This window comes from Loxodonta africana, chromosome 18 (assembly GCF_030014295.1).
Source record: "Loxodonta africana isolate mLoxAfr1 chromosome 18, mLoxAfr1.hap2, whole genome shotgun sequence".
NCBI lineage: Eukaryota > Metazoa > Chordata > Mammalia > Proboscidea > Elephantidae > Loxodonta > Loxodonta africana.
The window spans coordinates 81667450-81695086 of record NC_087359.1 but is presented as its reverse complement, the minus strand read 5'-3'; the positions used below and the strand labels follow the sequence as shown (position 1 = coordinate 81695086).

The following is a 27637-nucleotide window of genomic DNA, read 5'->3' as shown; positions in this document are numbered from 1 at the left end:
GAAGTTGGGAGACGGGCACCGGGCTGAGGTGTGAAGTTTGCATTTTATTCTAAGGGCCATGGGAAGCCATTGGAGGGTTTTAAGCTGGGCAGTGAAGCGCTCTGGTTTTCATTTTGAAAAGATCACTCCAGCTGCCACGAGGAGAATGAATTATGAGGCTGAGGGTAGGGCAGAGAGGGTAGGGAAAAGATAGTGGCTTGGATCAGGTGGGTAGTGGACACGATTCAGAAAGAGAAACACTTTGGGTGGGACACTACTGGTAGATTGACTCATGGAGTAAGGGGGGGGGAGTCACAGGGTTGCTTGGACTGTGGATGTGTCCCCAAGCCTGAATGTTGATCCCAGATCAGGGCAGGGCCAAAACCAAACCAAACCTGTTGTCATGCGGTTGATTTCAACTCATAACCACCCTATACAGCAGAGCAGAACTGCCCCATAGAGTTTCCAAGGTTGTAATCTTTAGGGAAACAGACTGCCACATCTTTCTCCTGCGGAGCAGCTGGCGTATTTAACCGCCGACCTTTGGGTTAGCAGCCGAGTGCTTAACCACTGAACCACCAGGACAGGTCAAAAAAAAAAAAAAAAAAAAACCTTTGCTGTCAAGTCGATTGGGACTCATAGCAAACCTACAGGACAGAGTAAAACTGCCCTATATGGTTTCCAAGGAGCGCCTGGTGGATTTGAACTGCGACCTTTTGGTTAGCAGCCGTGGCACTTAACCCCTAAGGCCCTTTTTCAGGTGTGCAAGCCCACCTCCCTGCCTCCACCTGCTGGATGGTTCTGGAAGCGCCTTGAACTAGGGAAACTCTGGGACTGTCAAGGTCCCTGGGGAGGGGGAGAAGGCCACTGAGGTGGGAAAGTCCCCCAAACTGCTGGGTGGGTGGGGGCGTTTCATACTGGGGACATCTCTTGGTCTGGGTCTCTCCTCTACAGGGGCACCTCACATCAACCCTCTCTGCCTCTTGATGGGGCGACCTTGAGCCACCGCCACCTGGCTGCTGGGAGGGATACGGTGGGGGCAGTTAACTCCCAGGGGAGTGTAGTGGGTAGATGTCAGTGTAGCGGGGCAGGAATCCCCCACCTCATGCCGGCGTCACCCCTGGCCAGACCTCGGCACCCAACAGCTGCCTCTGGTGGCCGCACCCCCACCCTGAGGCCTCAGCAGCTAGACGGGGGGGGGGAGGGGGGGAGGGGCTTGTCTCCCCAAAGCAGGGTGGGGCCGTGGTTCAGATGGTCAGCCTCTTGGTGGCCAGCTTGGCCTGACAGGAGAGAGCTGAAGCCCTCTCCCCACCGTGCCGGCTGGGCCAGGCTGGGTGACTGTGGGCGAGACAGAGAAGCTCGCAACCGGCGAGGCAAGGGAGGTTCCTGCGGCTCCTGGGCTGTCAGCGCGCCACCGCCCACCCCACTTCCTCCGACAGCCCGCTGCGCGAGGAGGCGCGAGGATCCCAGTGCGCAGCTCACCACACCCTGGCCTCTGCCGTGCGGGGTAAGTCCGTGGGCCGAGGGCCCCCAACCTGACGGTGAAGGATGGGGCAGGGACACCGGGTGGGCACCTGGCTTCCCAGCGCCAAGCCAGGGTTTACGTGAGGCTCCAGCCCGTTCTGCTTGGCCCGCCAGGCCCCTTCCTCCGCTGCCAGGGTGGGCTGAAAGTGGGGTAGGGACTGGACAGCTATTGCTGCTGGCGGTTGGGAGTGGCCGGCTAAGGTCCCTAAAGCGCTGGGGCAGAATGGCGGGAGGGAGTGAGGACATGACCAGGCTAAAAGGTCTTTGGCCGGGGAAGACACCCCATTGTAGGCAAGAAGATAGTGGGTTACAACTACGAGTCAAGGCGACCTTACATGTCCCAGCCTCCCCCGCTTCTGTGGGAAAATGTTCTGGGTAGGTCCCCAGGGTCTGGGAGAGCCTGAGGCTGGGCCAGAGTGAGTGGACCAGGCCCTGCCCCCATCCAACTTCTCTTCTTCCCATCCTTCTCCCCTCTCCCCTCCCACCTCTGGCTCTTTTTCTTCTTCTGCTTCTGCCCACAGGGGTGGGGTGGAGTGGCACGGGGCTTTCCGCCTCCTGGCTAGGGCTTGCCCCTTGCCACGTGATGGGAGCTGTGGTTCCAGTTTTCCTGTGAGGGTGAAAGTGGGCTGTCAGCTGAGCCCAGTTCAGGGCCCAAGGGTGAGCTGCCTGGCAGAGAGAGCTTGGGGCTCCCTCCCCACTCCCAAGACCCTGGAGACCCTGAGGCATAGAGAAGTGGCATTTTATGCCTTCAGAGAGGAGTCAGACTGAAAATGTAGAGCTGGCCTTGAAGAATTTTGAGAAGATCATGGTAGACCAACACGGTTTCAGACCAGGTTCTGCTAACAGCGGGGTGACCTTGGGAAAACCACTTAACTTTCTGAGCCTTAGTTGTCCTGGCAGCACAACGAGGGGTTGCACTAGATCAACGATTTTCCAGCGGGTTTCCCCCTGAGCTCTCCATTTGTGCAGAGAGAGGCCGAGGGACTGGCCCTACCCCAGCAAGTGTACTTTTATCTGTTGTGAGTATTGGCTTCTGAGCGAGGTGTTGTTTGAAGAAAGGGTTCTGCTGTTAACGCAGAAGGTGGTTACCTCTGAGCCAGGGGGTGTTAGCGTCTTGGATTTTAGGAAGTCACAGAAGTAAAGTCAAGTGCTTGATTGGAATCTGATGGCTTCTAGCCCTTTTTGTGGGACAACATCAAAGAAGGCAGCCCTTTTGGGTGCCTGATTTCCACTTGTTCCAGAAGGTGAGGCCATCTCATGCCACAGGCCTCCCTCTGGCTGGCTCCTTACCCTCTGCCTTCCCTCCTCCTGCTCACTTCCCCCTCCCGTTGGTTTGAGCTTCCTCCCGCACCGCACCTACTTCACTGACCTTCTAAACACCTCCTATTGCAGGCCCCAGCCAGGCCTTGAACCCCATTCTAGCCTGGGGGGAGAGGGAACCTTCTGACATCTGTCTCTCCACAGAGGTTGGAGCTGGACGGAGCAGCCTCCTCCCCTTAGGATGACTTCGCCCTCCAGCCCTCCTGTTTTCAGGCTGGAGACATCAGATGGAGGCCAGGAAGATGGTACTGAGGGGGACAGAAGAAATCTAGGCCATGGTGATGGGCCTCCCCCCATGGAGTCAGCGTTCCAAGGGGAGGACCGGAACTTTGCCCCTCAAATCAAAGTGAACCTCATCTACCGAAAGGGATCAGGTGCCTGGTGAGGAAACAAATGGGGTGGTGTTTTTTTTGTGTCTGGCCCCTTCCCCTGTTAGGGTCCCTGTGGGGAATGGTAGCAGGATCCACATTCCAGTCTTGGGAGATAATCAAGGACATCTGGAAATTTCCCAGGCATTTCTTGGTTCTGCTCTATGGCCGACCCTGTCCCCCAGGGAATGCAGACTCGGGGTAGAGAGCAGTGGCTCCTGCTGGGGGGAATCTGCTCTCTGACTTTCCTGGTAGTCTCTCCACCAATCCGTATATGTGAGCCCACTACTGCCTGGAGCCCTGTGTCCAGTCCAGCGGGGAGCTGCACCTGGCATCCCCACCAACATAAGGCCTGCCACATGAGGCAAGAGGTCCCCATTTATCAGGCAAGTCTACCACGGAAGCCCCTCCCTTCCTCCTTCCTGCCTGAGACATGGCTACCAGCCTTGGCCTCCCAGGCTAGAGCCCCCTGTGCTTTTTGGGCTGGAGGATGGTAGTCCATTTTGGCTCCAGGGCAGGATTGGATTTCCTTATTCCAAATGGCCCACTTCCTTTGGACAGACTCCCCACAGGGCTTTAGTCAGCCCCAGAGCCTTCTTTCTCATGCTGTGGCCACGTGATCTGCGAGCTGGATGCAGCGTGAGGCAGACATGCAGCCTTCTAGTGTTCAGGAGGCAGCGGCTTGCTCTAAGTACAGTCATGTGGGTACAGCCATCACCCCACTCACCAGACAGCCACAACCACTACCCACCCACCTGGCTGGCCCATTTCAGGAAGATGTGGGCTGGGGCCTGAGGCTCCTCAAAGCATCTAATACCCTCCCCCCGCCTTTGTCCCTTCACATCTGCTGGTCATGGTGCCTGGAGCCCCAGGGTCAAGTGTGCATCCTGTGAATAGTGGCGTCGCCCAGGAAGGAGTGCTGCACAGCCCTCCTGCTCCCCAGACACTGCTAGATTTGGATGAGGTGCAGGCCCCATTCAGGGTTTGTAGAGGAGATTTCCCAGAAGTGGGGCTCCTCAGTAAAACTCCAGTGAGACTCTGATAAGTCAGTGCTGGGCACACCTGTTACTCCAGGACTTTCGGAGAAACCCCTTGCTTCCCATCTTGGAATCTCTTTGGTGGTGAGGAGTCAGGGTCTGGGCCGTCAGAACCCCAGTTCTGCACTGTGTGACTCTCAGCACGTTATTTTACCTCCTTGTTGGTATAAGTGGGGATTCCTGACTCCGAGCACTAGAGGTGAAGACTCCTCCACAGTCAATCAGTAAGTGCTTTCGGGGAGGAGGAGAGGCTTTTCCCAGTACCCGTCTTGGAGGCCGGAGGTGCGTACAGCCACTCTCAGTCTGTGACCATGTTGGGACCCAGACTCAAGCTCAACAGCCACTACAAATTGCCTCTACTGAATCAGACCCCTGGTTTGTGAAGTGGGATATTGTGTTTCTTGTGAGACAGAGTATCTCAGCATCTGGGAACAACCTGATGCTGAAAGACCTGTGATGACAGGAGTCCTGGGGATGGTTTGGGTTAGTACCCTGACAGTCCCTGCAGGACTCCAAGCATGTGGGGTCTCCTGGGTCTGCCTAAGGAGAGCAGAGACCCCAGAAAAGCCTCCCTCAGGGCTCCTGGGCCTACCACGGGGCGGAGGAATGGTGCCTGGAGGGTTGGAGTCCCTTCTCCAGCATAAGTCACAAACCACCTTTCCCAGCAGCCAGCCAGACCGAGACCGCTTTGATCGTGACCGGCTCTTCAATGTGGTCTCCCGGGGAGCCATGGAGGAGCTGGCTGGGTTGCCAGAGTACTTGAGCTGGACCAGCAAATACCTGACCGACTCGGAATACACAGGTAGGCCTATCCTGCAGGACCAGAGGTAGTGTCCTTTGATGGGGCTGGGCCTACTGGTGAGCTGCCTGCCGCCTCCTGGCTGCTCTGGGCATGTCTGCTGGAGGCTCTACAGACAGAGCCAAGGACAGCTGGGCCTCCTGCTTCCACTCACCAACCCCAGCCCATTTCAGTGGCCAAGTGGGTACTTGTGGGCACTCTCAGAGCATTCTTTTATTAATGACAGCATTGTTGTTGTTGTTAGGTGCCATCGAGTCGGTTCCGACTCATAGCGACCCTATGCACAACAGAACAAAACACTGTCCGGTCCTGCGCCATCCTTACAATCATTGTTATGCTTGAGCTTATTGTTCCAGCCACTGTGTCAATCCACCTTGTTGAGGGTCTTCCTCTTTTCCACTGACCCTGTACTCTGCCAAGCATGATGTCCTTCTCCAGGGGCTGATCCCTCCTGACAACATGTCCAAAGTATGTAAGACGCAGTCTGGCCATCCTTGCCTCTAAGGAGCATTCTGGCCACACTTCATCCAAGACAGATGTGTTTGTTCTTTTGGCAGTCCGTGGTATATTCAATACTCTTCACCAACACCATAATTCAAAGGTGTCAACTCTTCTTCGGTCTTCCTTATTCATTGTCCAGCTTTCACATGCATATGATGTGATTGAAAATACCAAGGCTTGGGTCAGGTGCACCTTAGTCTTCAGGGTGACGTCTTTGCTCTTCAAAACTTTGACGAGGTCATTTGCAACAGATTCACCCAATGCAATGGATCTTTTGATTTCTTGACTGCTGCTTCCATGGCTGTTGATTGTGGATCCAAGTAAAATGAAATCCTTGACAACTTCAATCTTTTCTCCGTTTATCATGATGTTGCTCATTGGTCCAGTTCTGAGGATTTTTGTTTTCTTTATGTTGAGGTGTAATCCATACTGAAGGCTGTGGTCTTTGATCTTCATTAGTAAGTGCTTCAAGTCCTCTTCACTTTCAGCAAGCGAGGTTGTGTCATCTGCATAACGCAGGTTGTTAATGAGTCTTCCTCCAATCCTGATGCCCCGTTCTTCTTCATATAGTCCAGCTTCTCAGATTATTTGTTCAGCATACAGATTAAATAGATATGGTGAAAGAATACAACCATGACGCACACCTTTCCTGACTTTAAACCAATCAGTATCCCCTTGTTCTGTATGAACAACTGCCTCTTGATCTATGTAAAGGTTCCTCATGAGCACAATTAAGTGTTCTGGAATTCCCATTCTTCGCAGTGTTATCCATAATTTGTTATGATCCACACAGTCAAATGCCTTTGCATAGTCAATAAAACACAGGTAAACATCCTTCCGGTATTCTCTGCTTTCAGCCAGGATCCATCTGACATCAGCAATGATATCCCTGGTTCCACGTTCTCTTCTGAAACCGGCCTGAATTTCTGGGAATTCCCTGTCAATATACTGCTACAGCTGTTTTTGAATGATCTTCAGCAAAATTTTGCTTGCGTGTGATATTAATGATATTATTCCTAATTTCCATATTTGGTTGGATCACCTTTCTTGGGAATAGGCATAAATATGGATCTCTTCCAGTCAGTTGGCCAGAAAGCTGTCTTCCATATTTCTTGGCATAGACAAGTGAGCATCTCCAATGCTGCATCTGTTTGTTGAAACATCTCAATTGATATTCCATCAATTCCAAGGAGCCCCCACGTGTCTGTCAGTTTGTTGTAATGTGGGGGCTTGTGTGTTGCTGTGATGCTGGAAGCTATGCCACTGGTATTCAGATACCAGCAGGGTCAACCATGGAGGACAGGTTTCAGCTGAGCTTCCAGACTAAGACAGACTAGGAAGAAGGACCCAGCAGTCTACTTCTGAAAAGCATTAGCCGGTGAAAACCTTATGAATAGCAGCAGAATATTGTCTGATATAGTGCTGGAAGATGAGCCCCCCAGGTTGGAAGGCACTCAAAAGATGATTGGGAAAGAGCTGCCTCCTCAAAGTAGAGTCAATCTTAATGATGTGGATGGAGTAAAGCTTTCGGGACCTTCCTTTGCTGATGTGGCAGGACTCAAAATGAGAAGAAACAGCTGCAAACATCCATTAATAATCAGAACCTGGAATGTACAAAGTATGAATCTCGGAAAACTGGAAATCGTCAAAAATGAAATGGAAAGCATAAGCATCGATAGCCTAGGTATTAGTGAGCTGAACTGGACTGGTACTGGCCATTTTGAATTGGACAATCATATAGTCTACTATGCTGGGAATGACAACTCAAAGAGGAACGGTGTTGCATTCATCGTCAAAAAGAACATTTCAAGATCTATCCTGAAGTACGACGCTGTCAGTGATAGGATAATATCCATATGGCTACAACGAAGACCAGTTAATATGACTGTTATTCAAATTTATGCACCGACCACTAGGGCCAAACATGAAGAAATAGAAGACTTTTATCAGCTGCTGCAGTCTGAAATTGACTGAACAAGCAATCAGGATGCATTGATAATTACTGGTGATTGAAATGAGAAAGCTGGAAACAAAGAAGGACCAGTAGTTGGAAAATATGGCCTTGGTGATAGAAACAATGCCAGAGATCGAATGATAGCATTTTGCAAGACCAACAACTTCTTCATTGCAAATACCTTCTTTCACCAACATAAACGGCAACTGTACATATGGACCTTGCCAGATGGAACACACAGAAATCAAATTGACTACATCTGTGGAAAGAGACGATGGAAAAGCTCAATATCATCAGTCAGAACAAGGCTAGGGGCCGACTGTGGAACAGACCATCAATTGCTCATATGCAAGTTCAAGCTGAAACTGAAGAAAATCAGAGCAAGTCCACAAGAGCCAAAATATGACCTTGAGTATATCCCACCTGAATTTAGAGACCATCTCAAGAATAGATTTGAGGCATTGAACACTAGTGACCAAAGACCAGATGAGTTGTGGAATGACATCAAGGACATCATCCATGAAGAAAGCAAGAGGTCACTGAAAAGACAGGAAAGAAAGAAAAGACCAAGATGGATGTCAGAGGAGACTCTGAAACTTGCTCTTGAGCGTCGAGCAGCTAAAGCAAAAGGAAGAATTGATGAAGTAAAAGAACTGAACAGAAAATTTCAAAGGGCGTTTTGAGAAGACAAAGTAAAGTATTATAATGACATGTGCAAAGAGCTGGAGATGGAAAACCAAAAGGGAAGAACACGCTCAGCATTTCTCAAGCTGAAAGAACTGAAGAAAAGATTCAAGTGTCGAGTTGCAATAGTGAAGGATTCCATGGGGGAAAATATTAAACAACACAGGAAGCATCAAAAGAAGATGGAAGGAATACGCAGAGTCATTATACCAAAAAGAATTAGTTGATATTCAACCATTTCAAGAGGTGGCAGATGGTCAGGAACCGATAGTACTGAAGGAAGAAGTCCAAGCTGCTCTGAAGGCATTGGCGAATGACAGCATTATCGAGACGTAATTCACACACCATACACCTCACCAACCTCAGAGCATTTTTTGCTCCAAATTTAAATACCTTTAATGTTTGGGCTGATTAGAAAAATAATATTTGTGGACTGCAGAAGACTCAAACAGTAAGGCAGTGCATAAAGCTGAGGGTTAAAACAGCCTGTCATCTTGAGCCCCTGTTAATGGTTTGGGGTACATCTTTCCAGACTTTTCAGAGTATATTAGCCATATATCACATAAACGGGGTCTTGTCATATATACTGATTTGTAATGTGCTTCCTCCACCTCACCCACACTGAATCCATCTTGGAGCACTTGCCATTTCAGTACATTTACTTCTAACTCGTCCCTGGGGGGTCAAAACGGCTGCTCACCAAAAGGTTGGAGGTTCAAGTCCACCCAGAGGAACTTTGGAAGAGACGCCTGGTGATCTACTTCCAAAAAACCATCCACTGAAAACCCTGTGGAGCAGTTCTCCTCTGGCACATGTGGGGTTGCTGTCAGAATCGTCTCCATAGGAACTTTTTTTTTTTTTTTACTTTTAACTCAGTCGCTTTAACAACTGTAGAGTTTTCCACTGTGAGCCGGAATTGACCCTATGGCAATGAGTTTAGTGGCTTACATGTACCATAATATAGTTAACTGGATTCTTTGTTGACAGCCATTTAGGTAGTTGGTAGCTTTCAGCCTCAACTTCTTACATGCCAGGCCCTCTATGTGCTAAACACTTTGTGTATATTATTCCATTTGATCCCTACAATAGCCTTGGAAGGGTTATTCCCATTTTACAGTGAGGAAAACTGAGGTACAGAGAGGTCAAGTGAATTGTCTGAGGAGACAGAACCATTAAGTGGGAGAGCCACTTACAAATACTGCTCTGGATGTCTTTGTATAGACATCTCTGCACACAGTATGAATTATGTCTTAGAAACCTGATTTCCAGGGCAGTCGTTTTTAATACCTGTTGGTGTTTTAATATCTGTTGGCTGGGGTGTAATACCCTCCAGCACGGCTATACCTACTCAGGCTCCCACCTGTAGTTTCTACCAATCTTTTTTTTATCCTTCCAAGGGGAACTTAAGGAGCCTGGGGCTTGCTGCATGGACTGGCAGGCAGCCCAGTGGCTCCCCTCCCTTCTCCCACAGAGGGCTCCACAGGGAAGACATGCCTGATGAAGGCCATGCTGAACCTCCAGGAGGGCACCAATGCCTGCATCCTGCCGTTGCTGCAGATTGACCGGGACTCTGGCAATCCCCGGCCCCTGGTCAATGCCCAGTGCACGGATGAGTACTACCGAGGCCACAGTGCCCTGCACATCGCCATTGAGAAGAGGAGCCTGCCGTGCGTGAAGCTCCTGGTGGAGAATGGGGCAGACGTGCACGCCCGGGCCTGCGGCCACTTCTTCCAGAAGCAGAGCCAAGGGGCCTGCTTCTACTTTGGTGAGCAAGCCTTATTGGATAAGTTGCGGTGTAGAGGGGTTGAGGGCCTTCCCTAAGTCACACAGTTAGAGTGTGGCAGAGCTGGCACTTAAACCCAGGTCTGCCTGACACTGAAGCCCGTGCTTTTACCCACCTGGCTGCCTGCAAAAGCGATTTGTCTTAACAGCTGTTTTATCCTTATCTGGCCAAGAGGCTCAGCACCAACCCGGGGTGCGGAGTGGGAGGCTAGGATCGGCACATGGCTAGATTGACCAGACAAGGCCTGACTGCCTGAGTAAAGAGGTATCCATGCCAGGGAGCAGCGTGCCTAGGCTCTGGCAAAGAAAAGAGAAAGAGGGGATGTTGGATCCCTGATTGGCCAGACACTGGTCCACTGTGCCTTGGTCAGAGCAGGACAGGGCTGCATCTCCCAGTGCTCCTAGGAAGAGGGGGCAGCTGCCGGAGCAAGGCCTGGGACCATCTTCCCCTTACCATGTGGGCCTGGGTGGGCCGGCTCCCAGCTCCAGCCCTGGGCCAGTGTTTCCTCCTGCTCTGTAGTGCTGTGATCTGATTCCTGGAGGCTTGGCCCTCTGCTCAGAGGAATGAGAGAAGTAGGCAGGTGGAAGGGGGAGGCTCGAGACCCAAGCTACCCTTCACCCCCAGGTGAGCTGCCCCTCTCTCTGGCTGCGTGCACCAAACAATGGGATGTGGTGACCTACCTCCTGGAGAACCCGCACCAGCCGGCCAGCCTGCAGGCCGCTGACTCCCTGGGCAACACAGTGCTGCACGCCCTGGTGATGATTGCTGACAACTCGGCCGAGAACAGCGCGCTGGTAATCCGAATGTATGATGCACTCCTGCGGGCTGGAGCCCGCCTCTGCCCCTCTGTGAACCTTGAGGACATCCCTAACCTGCAGGGCCTCACACCCCTGAAGCTGGCGGCCAAGGAGGGCAAGATAGAGGTGAGTGGCCACCCCCCTCTCCCTCTGCGGGAAGCAGCAGGAGTCAGCTGAGATTTCTGCAGAAAGGGGGGTGGTTGTGGTCCAGGGCAGCGGTCTATACACTTTTTGGTTAAACACCCTGTTAGTAAGGATAACTCTATGGGGCAGTTCTACTCTGTCCGGTAGGGTCACTATGAGTCAGAACCAACTCGACAGCACCTAACAACGTTGGTAAGAATGCAGCCCTGGTGGCACAGTGGTTAAGAGCTCGGCTGCTAACCAAAAGAATCCACTAGCCACCCCTTGGAAACCCTATGGGGCAGTTCTACTCTGCCCTATAGGGTTGCTATGTGTCAAAACCGACTCGACGGCACCTAACAACATTAGTAAGAATGCAGCCCGGCTCCTAACCAAAAGGTGGGCAGTTTGAATCCCCCAGCTGCTCTTTGGAAACTCTGCAGGGCAGCTCTACTCTGTCTTACAGGATCGCTATGAGTAGGAATTGACTCGACAGCAATGGGTTTGGTTTTTGGTATTAGTAAGGCGTCACTGGGTGGTGCCAACCAAAGGTTGGAGGTTCAAGTCCACTTGGGGGGCCTTGGAAGAAAGACCTGGTGATCTGCTTCCCTAAAGCCGGCCACTAAAAGCCCCGCGGTGCAGCCTTTACTCTGACACACGTGGGGTCACCACGAGTCAGAGTCGACTGGACTGCGAGTGGTTTGTCATTAGGAAGAAAATTTTCGGCATATACCTCTAATATATGCATTTACTCATAAATTACATGTGTATTACTGAACTAATTATATCACAAACATAGAAAATTTTTAAATTGAGGTAAGAAACATACATGAAAGTTTTAATATTTTACTTCTGCTTCCCAATCCCCGAAGCACCTGCTGTGGTGTTTGAACTCCGCTTGGTTGTCCAGAGGTGTGGCCGTGTGGCCTGCACAAGCCACTCCCAGGTCAGGGCCTTTTTCACCCCATCCTCATTTGCAAAATCAAACTGCTACTTGTTGGGGTTAGGGACCCCTTTCTACATCTGCTGAAAGCCCTGGACTCTGAGCTCAGACGTGCACAGGCGTGCGTGCCTGAGAGCCTCTGACCCCGAGGGGCCTTGAGGACCTCTGGGCCAGGCATGTCTCTGCCATTGGAGGAGCCCAGGAAAGGCATAGCTGTGGGCAGGAGGTGGGAAGGAGGAGACAGGCTCTGGGTGGCAGAACGTCTGTGCTGTGGCTGAGCACCTGTGCACCTGTGAGAGCTTATACATACAGAGACAGGTGTGTCTGGGGTGCACATGTGGTGGGTAGCTCTTCAGGGTACTGAGTGCCTCCCAGCCCCTGGCCCAGTAGGCTCAGGCACTCGTCCTGCAGATTTTCAGACATATCCTGCAGCGGGAGTTCGAGGGCCAGTGCCAGCCCCTTTCCCGAAAGTTCACTGAGTGGAGCTACGGGCCTGTCCGGGTGTCGCTGTATGACCTGGCTTCTGTGGACAGCTGGGAGGAGAACTCGGTGCTGGAGATCATCGCCTTTCACTGCAGAAGCCCGGTGAGCCCTCGGGGGCTGTGGGTGCCAGGCATGGGCCTGGCAGAGCTCCCAGCAAGGCTCACAGATCAGGGCCTGCTGGACCACACTGGCCTTATCTCTGTGCCATGGGGCTGTGGCTCCATGTCCAGGTGAATATCGCCTGGCTCCGGCTGCTGGGCTCACGCTCACTCCACAGTCCAGTTCCAACCAATCAGGGGTCATGCCAGGGTCACTGTGGCAACTCTAGAGGGCCGCCCTGTGACCAGCACCTGCTGCGCCTGCTGTGGAGTAGAGGGAGTGGCCCTCGGTCACTTCATAGCCGGGGAGGGGGCTGGGGTGCAGGGAAGCAAGAAGGGATCACTCGGGGCTCCTCCCCCCTGCCCTTGCATTGAGCCCACCATGAAGTGGACTCCCTGTATACACCTGCTGAGCATACTGTGGCTCTCCTGTTCCCACCCAGCACCGACACCGAATGGTCGTTTTGGAGCCACTGAACAAACTGCTGCAGAGGAAATGGGAGCTGCTCGCCCCCAAGTTCTACTTCAACTTCCTGTGTTACCTGGTCTACATGATCATCTTCACCACTGTTGCCTACCACCAACCTGCCCTGGAAAAGGTAAGGCTCAGGGAGGGGCACATCCGGGAAGATATGATGCAGAGGTCACCATGTCCTTCCTACAGCTGATAACACTGAGGCTTAGGATGAGTGAGTGATTTGCCCAGGCTGTTAGACAGTGGCAAACCCTGGTGGCATAGTGGCTAAGTGCTACGGCTGCTAACCAAGAGGTCAGCAGTTCGAATCCACCAGGTGCTCCTTGGAAACTCTATGGGGCAGTTCTACTCTGTTATATAGGGTTGCTGTGAGTCAGAATTGACTCAAAGGCAGTGAGTTTTTTGGTCTTAGACAGCAAGCGACAGCGTGGAAGCCAGCCCCATCATGGTAGTAACAATCCTAATAGTTCGTACAGTACTTACTGAATGCTCACCATATATGAGAAAGTATTCTAAGCGATTTACATGTGTTAACGGGTAGTGCAAACAGTTAAAGTGCTTAGCTGCTAACTGAAGGGCTAGAGGTTCAAGTCCACGCCTTGGAAAAAAGGTCTTGTGATCTACTTCTGAAAAACCAGCCTCTGAAAACCCTACGGACACAGCTCTACTCTGCCACGTGGGGGGTTGTCCACATCGACTCGATGGAAACTGGTACTGATAACTTATTTAATGCCCCCAACAATCCTTTGAGATGATGGACTATTAGTAGCCCCCGTTTACAGCTGAGGAAAGGGAGGCACAAAGAGGTTTGGTAACTTATTCAGGTTAACGCAGCTTGTGAGGTGGAGATGGGATTCAGAGTGGGCCAGTCTGGCTCTAGGCCCCTGCTCACAACCGCTCCACTAAGTGCTGCTCAGTAGGCTGGAATCCGGGCTTCCTGTCCTGGATCCCAGGCTCCTCCTTTGGCCTCGTGTGACCCCTCTGTAGCCCAGGCCTGGAGTGGCCCTAGGATCCAGCTCCCAGAGGGCAGGCTGCTGGGGAGAGGACCCTGAGCCCTCAGTCCTGTCTATCTCTTCAGCAGGCTTTCCCCCCACTGAAAGCCACGGCTGGAAACTCTGTGCTGCTCCTGGGTCACGTCCTGATCCTGCTCGGGGGGCTGTACCTCCTCTTGGGCCAGGTGAGGGTTCCTCCTCCCCACCCTACCGCCGTACCCCCACCCCGTGTGGCACCCAGCCAGCCAAGAAGCAAGCTAGGATTCTGCTACAGGGCCCTTAGAGGAAGTTCACCGCAATCCCTCACTTACACGCAAACTGAACTCCACGCCCAGCAGCACCCAGACGAGCCTCCTCATGGCTGAGGGGTGTGGGTGCTGGCCTCCCTCCCTGCTGTGCTTTCCGGGATGCCTGTAAGGTAGCCAGTGGCTTCTATGGTCCCTTGGCAGCGCTGGCGCTGTCCTTCTGGAACTCAGGCTGGAAGCCCTTCCCCCAGGTCCCTTGGTGGGGCCCTCCCCACTCAGGGAATACAGGAGGCTGTGGGCAGGAGGGGCTCAGCCCGCCTCCCCCAGCAGGGCCTCTTCCAGTGAAAAGACTGCGAGTTGAGAGGAGACAGGCCAGCCGCCATGGCACTGAGACCCGCTGGGAGCTGGCAGAGCTAACCCAGTGGCTGCAGTGGTGTGCCCCGTGAGGCCAGGGTCTGGAGAGGAGAGCACTCCTGCTCGCTTGGTGGTGGGCTCTGATCTGGACCCACAGTGAACACTGTCTAGGTGTCTGTGGGTGGCTGCTCTTGTTGGAAAGAGGGCCCAGAGTTTCCTCAGCTTATCAGAATGATTCATGAACCTCTAAAAGTCAAAGTTTCACCCTCTAAGAGGGTCCTGGCTGGGGGCCTCCACACAGACACGCCAGCAGTCCGTCAGCCCACAGGCAGGGAGCGTGGCAGGGGTGGGGGGCCCTGTCCCAGGGACTGGGGCACATGTTCACACCCCTCTGTCCCTCCCCACCCCCCTGCAGCTGTGGTACTTCTGGCGGCGCCGGCTGTTCATCTGGCTCTCGTTCATGGACAGCTACTTCGAGATCCTCTAGTATGTGGGGCCTCACCCTCCTCACCCACTGTCTCTAAGGGCTGGAAGAACAGGGTGTGGCAGAAAACACCAGGCCGCTTTAGAGGCCAGGACATGGGGACCGGGGCATTGGGGCCAGAGTGGGGCCAGACCCAGGAGTCTGGGCTGCCATCTCCCATCCTTATGGATCACGGCCATGATACTTACATTTGTTGACACTTACTAGGCACCCATAGAACCTGAGTTCTTTACATGTATTATCTTATTTAACCCTCACAAACCCTGTGAGTTAGGTATTTTTACCATTATGCCCATTTTACAGGGAGGGAACTGAGGCCCACAGAGCTTAAACAACTTGCCCAAGATGGATGGGTCTAATCTCAGATAGACCAACCCTAGCCCCTTCTGCTCATGGAAAGCCGCTCAAGCCATCAGACAGGTGGGAGAGGCAGTGTCAGCACTGGCCCGCAGGGCAGGGCTGCCTGGGAGCTGATCCAGACCCTCTCCATGCAGCCTGTTCCAGGCCCTGCTCACAGTGCTGTCCCAGGTACTGTGTCTCCTGGCCATCGAGTGGTACCTCCCCCTGCTTGTGTCCTCACTGGTGCTGGGCTGGCTGAACCTGCTGTATTATACACGTGGCTTCCAGCACACAGGCATGTACAGCGTCATGATCCAGAAGGTGAGAGGGAGGTGTGGCTCAAGGCAGCTGTACAGGTTGGCTGGATGCAACAGCCCCCTGTCAGGCAGGTAGGCAGGGGCCTTCCCCCACAGCTAACTCGGGCAGAGGGGAGCCTGAGCGTCTGCCTGGGTACCATCTACTGAGACATCTGCTGCGTGTAAGCATAAACATGAATCTGCACACGCATGCATGCTCTCAGGGCTGCACATGTGCCTACACATGTGTGTACAAACATTCACACAGGGACACATGCATCCTTGCACACCCATGGAGCAGAGGATGTGCATATAAGCTCATTGGTGTGTCTGCACCCTGGGACATGTGGGTGTTTGTGTCTTCATTCATTTATTTAGGGAGCACCTACTGTGTGCCAGAACCATTCTAGGGGTTGGGAATCTGGCAGTGAACAAAATAGACAAGGCTTCACTCTCTGAAGCTGGCATTCTAGTGGGGAAACAAAAACACTAAGAAAACAATTGGAAAATTCCAGACTGCTAAATTCTATGAAGGAAATATATAGGATAATAGAATGCAGAATAACTGGGGTGGGGTGGGGTAGGGAGGCTTACTTCAGCTATAATAGTCTGGGATAGCCTCTCTCAAGAGGTGACATTTAAGTTGTGACCTAAAGGACTGATTGGGCCATCGCAGAGCCAAGGGTTAGGGTTAGAGGGAAGAGGGCCAAAGCCCTGAGCCAGGACAGGCCTGGTGTGGTTATGGACAGAGAAGGCTGGGGTGGCTGGACAAGAGTGAGGGAGGGCAGAGGCAGAAAGGGGGTTGGGGAGGAAGGTAGGGGCTAGGAGCCTTGTTGGCCATGGAGGCGAGCCGGGGTGGTGCAAATGGCTAAGCACTTGGCTGCTGACTGAAAGATTGAGTCCACCCAGGCATCTCAGAAAAAAGACCTGGCAATCTGCTTTGGAAAAATCAGCCACCGAAAACCCTAGGGAGCACAGTTCTACTCTGACACGCATGGGGTCACCATGAGTTGGAGTTGACAACAACTGGTTTGGTTTTGTTTTTGGAGGTTTTTAAGCAGAATAGTGTGATCTAATGTGGGTTTTAAAAAGGTCCCTTTGCTTTGTGTGTCTGCACAGACGCGTGTGTGGGGGTGTGCATGGGTGGCTGTGCTCGGGGCTGTGTCTGGTGGCTTAGCCACCCACCCCAACTCCTGGGCACGTGTTCCAGGTCATCCTGAGGGACCTGCTCCGCTTTCTTCTGGTGTACTTTGTCTTCCTTTTTGGCTTCGCTGTAGGTAAGGCCCCCCTTGGACCCCACCTATCCCTCGCCCACCCTGTACACCCTCAGAGCTCCTACCCAGACTAAGGACACCCCTCCCTCCCTCCTGCAGCCCTGGTGAGCCTGAGCAGGGAGACCCAGGGCCCCAAGGCCCACACAGGCCTCAATGCCACGGAGGCGGCACATGACGGGGCGGCCCCGTATGGGGGCATCCTGGATGCCTCCTTGGAGCTCTTCAAATTCACCATCGGCATGGGCGAGCTGGCCTTCCAGGAGCAGCTGCGCTTCCGTGGGGTGGTGCTGCTGCTGCTGCTGGCGTACGTGCTGCTGACCTACATCCTGCTGCTCAACATGCTCATTGCCCTCATGAGTGAGACCGTCAACAGCGTTGCCACCGACAGCTGGAGCATCTGGAAGCTGCAGGTGCGACCAGGGGGCCACCTGTCCCCAACCCCAAGGACCCAGCTGAGCCACACCCCGAGTGTGTGCGCGGTCCTAGATCTCCTCTTGCAGTCATTCCGTTACAGGGGTTTTGTGAGGCTCCAATTTGTTTGTAGATGTAAAATGCTTTGGACAGTGCCAAGCACGTAGTACGTGATCAGTATGTCAACTGTTATTATCAGTATCATTATAACCAAGTATTGGCTGAGTCCTACTACTGGTAGGTCTAGGCACAGTGCTAGGTACTGAAGAGACAGCAGAGATCAACATACAGTTCCTGCCCTTGTGGAGTTTATATTCTGTGTTTATCCGTATGTAAGATGGAATCGTTTGGTGGGGGCGTGAACTCTCAGGCTGGTTCAGCCTGGGAGAGTTGGGAGGGGGATAGAGTCCTCTGTCAGTAAAGAGGCTGATAAGACACCCACTACCATGGAAGCAATGGCTCCTTCCTGATTGCAGAAGGGTCAGGGTGGGTCTGGGCCAGCTGGTGCAGCAAAGGCCTTGCCTGGGTGCTGGCTCTGCCACCGGTGAATTGTTGCCGCTTTGGCAAGCGTCTTACCTCCTCTGAGCCTCCTCACTGGCTGGGTGAGTGCACGGGCACATGTGCAGGCAGGCAAATGAAGAGCTGTCCAGGATGTTAAGGGACTCTGGAAGCCTGAACAATGTTACAGCAATAGCAAATGATCTGACTACCCAGCCGCCACCTTCTGCAGATCAGAGAGTGCTAGTGCCCAGCGCCCAATCAAATGTTGGAGCTGGGGTTCAAACCCGCATGCTTATCAGACTCAGGTTATACTGTGAAGTGCTGTGGTGCACCTTCCTGTCCCCCTGGCCCTGTGCGTCCCCTTCCTCCAGGCAGGGCCTGGGCCTCTCTATCTGATGCGTCCTTTGTCCCCAGAAAGCCATCTCCGTCCTAGAGATGGAGGGTGGTTACTGGTGGTGCCGGCCGAAGAAGCAGAGGGTGGGGGTGATGCTGACAGTGGGCACCAGGCCAGATGGTAGCCCTGATGAGCGCTGGTGCTTCAGGTGAGGAAATGGGTAGGGCAGACTCCAGGTGGGATGGGGGCGGCCCAGTACCCTGCAGAGAAGGACAGAGGAGCCCCAGCCTCCTTGTTGTCCCGACTCCCTGTGCCCACCAGGGGCTCTGCGAGTCTGCTGCCCATGTAGGGGCCCGGGCCCCTCTCCCAGGACAAGCAGTGCTGACCCTTGGGCTTCTGGAGCCTCAGAGCTGCTGTGTGCACACTCAGGGTGGAGGAGGTGAACTGGGCGACGTGGGAGCAGACGCTGCCCACTGTGCTTGAGGAGCCAGCGGGGGCCCCAGTCCCTGGTGAGTGGCTATGGTGGCCAAAGCGCCTGCCCTGGGGGGGCAACCTCCCCTTCCCCTTCCCCCAGACCTCCACCGCAGCCACCTTGCAGCTTCACTTTATGCTTAAGAGGGTGCTTTCTCCCTTCCTTCCCACCCCACCTCCCCACCAGCCTATCTGTTAGTCCTTCCTCCAGCCCAGCCCTCACCCTGCCCCCATCGCAGCCTCCCCCTCTTTTCAATTACCCGCACTCCTTTGCCCATTCAGTCTGGTTACTGTGTGCCCCACCAAGGCCTGGGTTGAGCCTGGGCACCTTGGTGGGGAACATGTTAGGAGCGGTTCCTCCTGACGCAGCTGGTGCCTAATGCCCGGCCTGCAGCGTGGCTGACCCACCTTCTCCTTTCCCTCCCATATCACCTTCACCCTTCTGTTCCAGTGACCATGCCTGTCCCCACCTTGCTCCCTCCACCAAGGCTGGCTCCTTCCCACCTCTCAGAGGCCCACTCAAGGATTAGCTCTCTCAATGGATGGCATGCCCTTCCTTTCTGGAACCTTCAATAGCTGCCACCTCAAGTCTCCAGTTGGCTCTCCTCCTCTCCTTTTTCTCTCCTTCTCTTTTCTGACAGACTTTACTAGATTACTACTTCTGAATTTGGCCCTAACCTGTCCCGACCCCCGCCCCTCCCAGCCCCTTACAGAGGCCTCCTGAGGCACCCAAGCCCTGCTCTAGGAAGGCTCCTCTGCGGGCTTCTGCCCCAAAGCCTGTTCGTTTCCCAGGCCCGGGGCCCCTGACCCTGGTCCCTCTCTGCATGAGACCGTCACACACCTGTCCTGATAGGTGTCCCACTTAAGGAGCCCTCTCTGTGTCTCCCTCCCTCCAAGTTCTGCTGTCCTGACACTTCAATGTCAAGACTCCTAAAGTCACGTTTGCAGCGCTCATCTTGCCTCAGGCATTCCACACCCTAGTCCCACACACACTGCCTCTGGGGGACCTCCAACTCAACACTCCCAAACTATCAGGCACATACCTGTCACCCCACCCCCTCCTCACCCAGGCTGGAGGCTCTGAGCTTCTCCCTGTGCTGCCCCCCTCACCTCTCCCTCCCGTCTTGGCTCCCATCTGGTGCTGAGTACCTGCTCACTTCTCAGCAGCCCCTCACCCCTCCACCTGACCCTCAGTTCTGCTCCTGCACCACTTAGGGTCTTCCCAGCCTGCATGCACCCAGACCTTCAGACAAGTCTTCCTGCTTCCTCCTCCAGTTCCTCCAATGTAGACAAAAACTACACACAGACCAGGAACCACAATGCCTCCGGCTGCCTGGAGGCTTCACGCCTCAGTGTGGAGGTAAAGACCTGAAGCTGTGATCATCCCTCACTGATCCATTCATGCGACAGCCTGTCCACAGTGTTCCTTGTTTTTTGTTTTCCTTGGCTCCTGCCTCTGCAAGAAGCGCCCTTCCCACCCCTCTGGGTGTCTGCATTGGCTACCTCTGCTATGGGACACATCTCTCTTCTCTGAGCTCCCCGAGCACCTAACCCTGATCTCTCTCCTGCTCTTCAGTACGTCTCTGGTATTGTGGTCTCTGACACACAACCATCACATCTGCCGGCTTCTGGCTCCTGGAGGAGGCCCTGTTGGCCTCACTGTGCCCAGTACCATATCTGGCATAAACAGGGCAGGGGCTGTGGAAGGAGGGAGGCAGGAAGACTGCTGGGGACTTCAGGGTCACTGGCTGTACCTAGCCTCTGGTGTGCTCTTGTGGCTGTGGCCCCTTCTGTGTCTCCAGAGCAGGCCCCCTGGGGACACAACCCAGGGGCCAAGCTTCTCATCTCATTTACAGGCACCACGAAGACCCCTACTCTGGCCTCCCAACATGAGGAGGGCCGTGCCTCAGAGGAAGACCATCTGCTTCTCCAGCCACTGGGGCCGCACTGATGGTCCAGACACAGAAGGACAGCAGGACAGCGCAGGGGTCTCCTCAGCCACACTTGCTGGCTCTGGTGCCCCTGTCCATTTTGGAGGGAAATACATTTTTTCATGACTGACTCTTCTGGAAACATTATTTCAGCAAAGTTGCTGAGCCCCTGACTGGTGATATTTGTGTGTCTCATTGTGCACATGGCTGTGTCTGGGGCTGGGCTGTTCCTACCTCACCTCCCAGGAGACCCTACCTGCCACCCCCAGCCCCCGAGCTGTTCTCTTCCTGGGTGCAGGCAGCTGGCCAAGGTGCTGCACCCGCCGTGGCAGACACATGGGGTGAACATGGAGAGTACAGTCACATCCCCTCCCTCTCCCACAGCTACAGCTACCAGGCACCCCTTAAAGCCGTCTCCAACATGCCTCTTAAACCTCCAGTCTCCTTTGTGCCTCTCTGCTGAGTTCAGGCCTGGATTATCACTTTCTCTTCTCACCTGGGTTCCTGCTCAGTTTCCACCCCTGTGAGCCATTCTTTGCAGGGCAGCCAGAGGGATCTTTTAAGATACAAGAGAAACATGTTCCCCTGTGCTCTGAAGGTCTGAGAGGCTCTTCCATACCCAAAGAATGCCCTGGCCAGCAGCCCCGGCCCTTCATGGTTTTATGTAGCATTTTCAGACACATTTCCCCCCATCCTTTGGCCCCTCAAGCCCTCCTTTAAGTATTTTTGCCAAATGGTTCTCATGAGGGTTGATGGGCGTTTGTTTGACCCCCTACTTTGCTCTGTCTGAAAGCCTCTGTTATGGATTGAATTGTGCCTCCAAATAAACCAGACCAAACCCATTGCAGTTGAGTTGATTCTGACTCATAATGACCCTACAGGACAGAGTAGAATTAATTCATTATAGTTTCTGAGGCTGTAATCTTTTAAGGAAGCAGATCGCCACACCTTTCTCCCTCAGAGCTGCTGGTGGGTTCAAATAGCTGTATTTTTGGTTAGCAGCCAATTGCTTAATCAGTGTGCCACCAGGGATCCTTCCCTCAAAAATATGTATCGTAAATCCTAATCCCTGTATCTGTGGTTTATAATCCCATTTGAGATTGGGAATGGGTTGTCTTTGTTATGTTAATTAGACAGAATTAGTATAGGGTGTGTTTTGAGTCAATCTCTTTCGAGATATAAAAGAAATTAAAAAAGCATGCTGGAGGGGAGGGGTGGAGATGCCAAGCCACATTAAACTGGCCAGGAGCAGAACCTCAAAAGAGACAAGGACCTTCCTCCAGAGCCCACAGAGAAAGCCTTCCTTTAGGGCCAGCACCCTAATCTGTGGGAAAATAAATTTCTGTTAGTTAAGCCACCCATTTGTGGTCCTTCTGTTATAGAAAAAGTTATAGTTACGTAACTAAGACAGTTAGATAGATAACTAAGACAGCCCCCCTTCCCTCCATTAAAATCCTACACTGATTCTGGAAGCCAGCTCAAAAGCTGCTGTTTTTTCATTCAAAATTAATTGCTCTCTCTTGGCGTAACGTGTGTATAAAATATGAACACACGTAGTTAATATTTTTTAAGTAAGAGACACCCGAGCACGTTTATATGGTGAAAGGAAAGCACAGCACAGTTTCCAATGCAGGCGAGCTGGGTGGATGGGTCTCTCTGAGGAGGCGGGAGAGGAGAGGAGACAGGGACAGTGGATGCAGATAAACACGGGGCCGCACTGGGTGTCCTCTAGCTCTTTCTAAAGAAGGGCGTTGAAGGTTGTCAGTGCGCAGAGCGTTGAGAGGTTCGTGGATAGTTCCAAGCAGTTGTGGGGGTGAGCGAACTGCGAACGCTTGTTATGAGTGTTGGTCGTTGGGAGTCCTTCCTGTTTATTGCGTGCCAAGCTCTGCACTTTCAAGTGATCCTCATTAAGAACCTTCTGTGGTGCCGGCACTGGTTTTTGGTTTATGGTGCCGATATCTGCATTTTCCAGACGAGCAAACTGAGGCGCAAAAAGGATAAGTACTTTGCTCGAGGCCACACAGACAGGTGGTAGCAGAAGCCGGAACTTCCCACGAAAGCTCTGCGCGCCCAGAAAGCCCCGCGCTCGACCACGTGCGCAGGCGCCCTGCACCCAGCCCGCTGAAGCTGACCCAGAATTCCCGGCGCCGTGGACGAGACCACAGGCCGCCTCGGCGGGGGGTTCCGGGGCGTTAGCCGGACCGGAAGCTCCCGGGAGCCTTTGCCTCCGTCACCCTCAGTTCTGTGCGAAGTGGAACATTCCGAACCCTTAAGAGCCTTAGTCACCGCGAGCGCGGCCTTTTCGCGGTCGCCATGGAGGCGTGTGCGGGTGCAGCCTGGAGCTGGCAGCTGGCAGCCAGGGCCGACAAGGAGCGAGGGTTCTCTAGCCCCCGGGATGGTGTCTTCGGGACGCTTACCTGCAGGAGGGACCCCCGTTCTCTCGGGGGCCTCGGCGCGGCGCGCGGCCCTGTGCACCGAGTCGCGCCGTGGCCGGTCGCCGGCGTGGGCCGAGGCTGACGGGCGGCGTGTCTGGCAGGGCCGGGGCCGCCGCAGCCTGAGGCCGGGGAAGCCGGGCCGCCCAGCCCCGAGGCCGCCGATCCCCGGGGCCGCCCAGCCCCGAGGCCGCCGTGGAGACCGCGCTAAGCCGCGGGAGCTGGGTAAGGTGGGTTCCCGCCCCTGTTGGGGCGCCACAGCGGGCGAGGGTTGTCGTGGGAACGCAGGGCGGATTGTGCGACTGTCCTGATGAGATTGGTAATAGGAAGTGCCGTCAGAAGCGATAACTGACGATATCTGCGTTTGTCTGACTGCAGTCGTCCAAAGCGGGGCAGCTCAGTGAACGTAGCTGCCAGTGTGTGCCCCACACCTATGCCTTGTTTCTCTGTTCAAGGTTGCAGTGGCACCGCGGAGCGTCGAGCACAGGAGCAGCGTCCCTCCGTGAGGTGAGCCCTACTCTGCCTCCCCACCCGTTGCCTTACGTTGATCCCGACTCACAGCTACCCTGTAGGACAGAACTGCCCATTGGGGTTTCCAGAACTGTAATGTTTGTGGGATCTGACTGCCATGTGGGTTCCATCTGCTGGGTGGCAGCCACAGCCCAGCGCTTGCCTGCTGATCTAGAAAACGATATCGGAATCATTTCCTGTCCTTGAGCATAGAGAATGACCCAGCTGGAGTTGGGCTCCCAAAGACACAAAAACTGGGCACTGAGATAAAGACGATAGCTAGAATGATCTTGGAAAAATACCTTTTAGGGAACCTTAAACGTAAGCCAATCAAAACAACGCAAAGGACTTTTCACTCCTATCTTTCCGTTAGCGTTTAGTGAACAGAAAATTCATTTGACCAGTGAAGACCCTCCTGACTGAAACCTATACCAATGATTGTTAAGACCATTCAAAATGTAGGATCATAGTTTCTGGCCAGTCTGAAAAGGTGAAGCCTTCAGTGGTTTTGCCCCTTTGTAATATTTATACTGATGATTCTGTACTGTTCCCTGGACTCAGGCAGACATGGCTGTGCCAGCATGCCTGTCCATTTTCCCATCCTTGCCTGTTCTGTTATGTTCCTTAGATGGGCAGACGTGGCTCTGGCAGCATGGTTGTCAGCTTCCCACTTTTGCCTTTTTGAATATATGCTGATTAAAGCTTTCTTTTCGCTTTACTAAATTTTGATGTTTTTACCCTATAATACTACAAGGCCACCAGGGCTTCTGAGTTTAATATGACAACCAGGTTCATAATTTTTGTACCTGAAATACGTCAGCTGACATCTTGGATGTAATTTTTACACATTTAATACCGAGCGAGTTTTTACATCGTGTGAACCCTCAAATAAAAACGCTAATCCTCTGCTGCAGCCACAGTCCTCACCTGGAATTGCTCTTAAGCTGTAGTTTTGTGCAGAAATGCTCATATTAAGACATGTTTGGTCCCTGCTTTTAATGCACATTTAGCTTATTTTCAAGTGATGTCCAGGTGTCAACATCATTAAGGAGAACGGCAGTATTAGGGAGAGGTGAAGTGCTTGACTGCTCTGAAATTGGTAATAGAAAGTACAGCCTGAAGTGATAACTTCCTGCCTGGCCGCAGTTACAAATCCTCATCAGTTGTTGGTGCCGGGAGTAAGCTTACCTGAACTGTGACTTTTAATCTTTTTACTCACCTAGGTTAAAAGTTTGACCTGAGTGTCGGCGTTAGGAGCATTGGCCTACTGTGAGGTAAGTGTTTGTCTAGGAGGTAGGTTAGTGGTTGTATGTACCTAGCTTGTTAAATAGTTAATTCACGTGAAAGTGCTGCTCTGATAGGTCAGATACTGGCAGTTTCACAAATCTGTGTAGGCCTTGACCCTTAGAGTACCCCTGAGCCATCCTGACATGGATCTGTGGTGGCGGTGAAGCCACTGTGCAGAGCACAGGCAGGAGAGGTTCCTGTTTTATCCCTCTGCTGCATGATCTTGAGCAAATGACCTGTCTGCTAGATGTAGTTTCTTTCGTCCATGATAACCTTAGGCTTCTGAGGCTTAAAACAAGGTGGCCAAGTGGAGGTCACAGACCTCAAGGAAGTGAATTAGGATTTGTTGACTTGGGTGATTAATTCACAGAAAAACAGCTCTACTAAGTGCTTTTTGAGCACTCTTGTTAGCCCAGACTTTTCATTTGTACCTGAGGCTACCGTCATCAGAAATGCCCCCTGCTCTGCCCTTGGTGTGTCTGAGGTGTGTGTCTTTCCACTTCCCCAGGGTTGACAACTGAGTGCTAGAGAATGGGACCTGAAGTGCGAGAGTTTTAGAGCAACCTGGGAGGTAAGCCTTGATCCTAGACAACCAACCACCACGGTGGAATAAATGAAAAGCAAGTGTTAAAACTGATATGCGGAAAAGGATATCACATGATGAGATAACCCAAAATAGCTGGAATTACCGGCAGAGTGTGTAGTGGTGAACCTGTGGTTTTCTGAAGATACCTTACATGCTGTGATTGAAAGCTGGTTGAAGCGGAAAGTGAGACTGATACCTAGTTTCTTTGCAGGCTGTGTTCCCAGAGGATGACCAGCTGCAGCAGGGGCAAAATTGCAGTCCAGGAACCTGGGGCCACCACGAACTTGGACTCAAAAAGCCTCTGCATTTGATCTGACAACTTGTTGGAAACACGCTCAACTGGTTGAGTATCAGCTGAGAAATGTATCTGGCAACTTTTTTCCTAGGACAGGCGCATTTATGAGCCAAGCTGCCCCGGAAGATCTTTACATTTTAATATGTAACTTTGGCAGGCCTGAGTTCTTAAAGCTAAAAGCTATAAATCACAATCTGCCCTAAAGTGTCCCCAGGCAATTATAAAGTAAGGGTTGTAATAAAGGATTGTCTTTGGTCTTGGTTCTTAAAAATGTGTATTTGTGAAGAAAGGGTTATTACTGCTGGGTATTATAGCAATCCAGGTATTATTAGCACTCAAGATGTTCCCCTTTCAGTGATTTTGGGGGAGTCACTTGATTCCAGTCCCTACACCTCTGGGCTATCTTTGCATAGCTCAGTCAGGAGTCGCCTTTATACTGTTCCCCTTCAGCAGTGGCAGGCAAGGTCCTGGAGTCTGTTGAAATTTTGCCTACCTGGCATGAGGCTGCAGGTAAGTCTTGCTGTCTGGGCTCAGCCTCTGCTTCACCAGCACCCTGCTGTTTATCCATAAAAGACTGGTTCTCCCTGGACTTGAACTTCTCATCTATACTTACGGCCAGTGCTTGTTTGTGGAAAGGACTTCTTGTCCGGGCCTCTGCTAAAAGATTTGGGCAAGGGGAAGGTGTAGGGTGAAATCCTTTTTTTGGGGGATGCTTTTTTCAGTTTACCTCCTTCCTCCCTCCCCATCTATCTTATGGAGGCCCCATCTTAGAGTATAGGTTTGGAGAGCCTTAATATTGTATGAATGCTCAAAGGGTTACCTCCAGGGATTCCCAGAAATTTTGTGGAAAATAACAGAAACGGTTACTGTTTGAACTGCCCAGGAGGAGTAAGTCCTGCCCTGGCAGTTTTGGGGGTGGTGAGTTACAGACTTAAGAGCAGGCCCCAGGCACTGCTGGGTGGCACTAAGTAGCCAGGGTCCTACAGCTGAGTGGTGGGTGGCAGAAATGGAGGCCAAGACTGCTTCAGAAGCAGTAGGCAGAATGCCCACTTTTGGACTTGGATGAGGCTCCTCTGGCCCCTGGTCCTCCAGCCTGGGTTGGGGTAGATTTCAGCCGTCTGGGGTGTGGCACACTTGGCCTGGAGTTGCTCCCTGAAGAGCAAATTTAATGCATTTTTGGAAAACCATGGGCCCCAATAACATTTCCTGGGAAAAAGCTTATAGCGTTCACACTGCCTGAAACTACTGGTACCTCAATGTCCCTTGAGCCAGGGATGCTTCTCGGACCAAAAGATACGGAATTTTTTAAAGGGGGAGAATGAGAACCAAAAAGTGGTAATAAATCCCCCTTTGCCATTTGCTGGGGTCTGGCATCTAGTGGGAGGGGCTGCCCAGACCAGCTTAGGGTTGTAGTCTTGGCCCCCTGAGAGACTTCATAGGGCCCTCTGCCATCCTATCCCACAAGGACTCCTGGATGAGAGAGCCCCTTTCATGTCTGAGCTACAGTTACATGCTCCCCGCTCTTGCTGTGGTCTTTGGCAGATGCTAGAGGGTCTCCTCCAGGGTCCTCCTGTGTCCCATCCCAGGCCTCCTCCCCACTACCTGGCCCCTCCCCCAGTTCCAGGATGGTAGGTAGGTGGCCTTGCTTTGGGGAGCGCTTGCGCAGGCTAAGCAGGAAGGGCTGAGGCAGTGAGAAGATGTCTACATTGTTGCCCAGATCTATCCACGTGACACTGGGGAACTTGCTGGGGTCCTTCAAGGCCTCAGTGAGGTCACGCAGCAGTGCCCGGGTCAGCCGGTTGCCGTTGAGCGCCAGTGTGGTGAGGCGGGGCAGCGTGCTCAGCACTGGCAGAAGCTGCAGGACCATGTCGTCCGTGAGGCCTGTGAAGCCCAGCTCCACACTGTCCACCTGTTCTCCACAGCGCTGCAGGTAGCTGGTCACTCGTTCCAGGTCACGGGAGGTCAGGGGGATTCCCGACAGGTCCACTGTGTTGTCCAGAGGGCTCCCAGCCAGGACAGCCTTGAGG

At 52.9% G+C, this 27637-nt stretch overlaps 2 protein-coding genes and 2 non-coding genes across 19 annotated transcripts in view; 3 read left to right on the top strand and 1 right to left on the bottom strand.

The window, feature by feature from the left end:
• Positions 1 to 1234: 1234 nt before the first annotated feature.
• On the top strand, positions 1235 to 25871 carry TRPV2 (transient receptor potential cation channel subfamily V member 2). Of its 16 annotated transcripts, none has more exons than XM_064271831.1 (19): positions 1235 to 1486; positions 2968 to 3204; positions 4894 to 5030; positions 9638 to 9931; positions 10574 to 10872; positions 12224 to 12397; positions 12837 to 12992; positions 13950 to 14045; positions 14875 to 14945; positions 15438 to 15603; positions 16789 to 16855; positions 16952 to 17262; positions 18179 to 18306; positions 18528 to 18607; positions 20426 to 23157; positions 23388 to 23439; positions 24666 to 24716; positions 25238 to 25300; positions 25527 to 25871. In XM_064271831.1, the coding sequence occupies exons 2-15, from the start codon at positions 3005 to 3007 to the stop codon at positions 20518 to 20520; spliced, it is 2274 nt and encodes a 757-aa protein (XP_064127901.1). In that variant the 5' UTR covers positions 1235 to 1486; positions 2968 to 3004; the 3' UTR covers positions 20521 to 23157; positions 23388 to 23439; positions 24666 to 24716; positions 25238 to 25300; positions 25527 to 25871. The 16 variants fall into 16 exon arrangements, with proteins under 16 accessions (XP_064127901.1, XP_064127902.1, XP_064127897.1 ...); XM_064271827.1 differs by having other exon boundaries at positions 1236 to 1486; positions 13947 to 14045; XM_064271828.1 differs by having other exon boundaries at positions 1236 to 1486; positions 13947 to 14045; positions 20426 to 23162.
• Positions 23236 to 23306, top strand: LOC111747848 (small nucleolar RNA SNORD49). The gene has a single exon (XR_002783797.1). It is a non-coding gene; the product is annotated as a small nucleolar RNA SNORD49 (small nucleolar RNA).
• LRRC75A (leucine rich repeat containing 75A) overlaps positions 24248 to 27637 on the bottom strand; it is an 85086-nt gene continuing 81696 nt past the window's right edge. Inside the window, exon 4 of the mRNA XM_064271842.1 lies at positions 24248 to 27637. Coding sequence (XP_064127912.1) covers positions 27100 to 27637 — 538 coding nt within the window. The 3' untranslated portion in view covers positions 24248 to 27099.
• LOC111747849 (small nucleolar RNA SNORD65) lies at positions 25385 to 25457 on the top strand. Its single transcript, XR_002783798.1, has one exon. It is a non-coding gene; the product is annotated as a small nucleolar RNA SNORD65 (small nucleolar RNA).

Excerpts from the sequence above, each read along its gene's own strand:
- TRPV2 (XM_064271829.1), top strand. The coding sequence starts at position 3,005 with ATGACTTCGCCCTCCAGCCCTCCTGTTTTCAGGCTGGAGACATCAGAT. Across the intron at positions 12,398-12,836 it reads CCTTTCACTGCAGAAGCCCG|CACCGACACCGAATGGTCGT; the intron begins GTGAGCCCTCGG and ends GTTCCCACCCAG. Across the intron at positions 17,263-18,178 it reads GGAGCATCTGGAAGCTGCAG|AAAGCCATCTCCGTCCTAGA; the intron begins GTGCGACCAGGG and ends CTTTGTCCCCAG.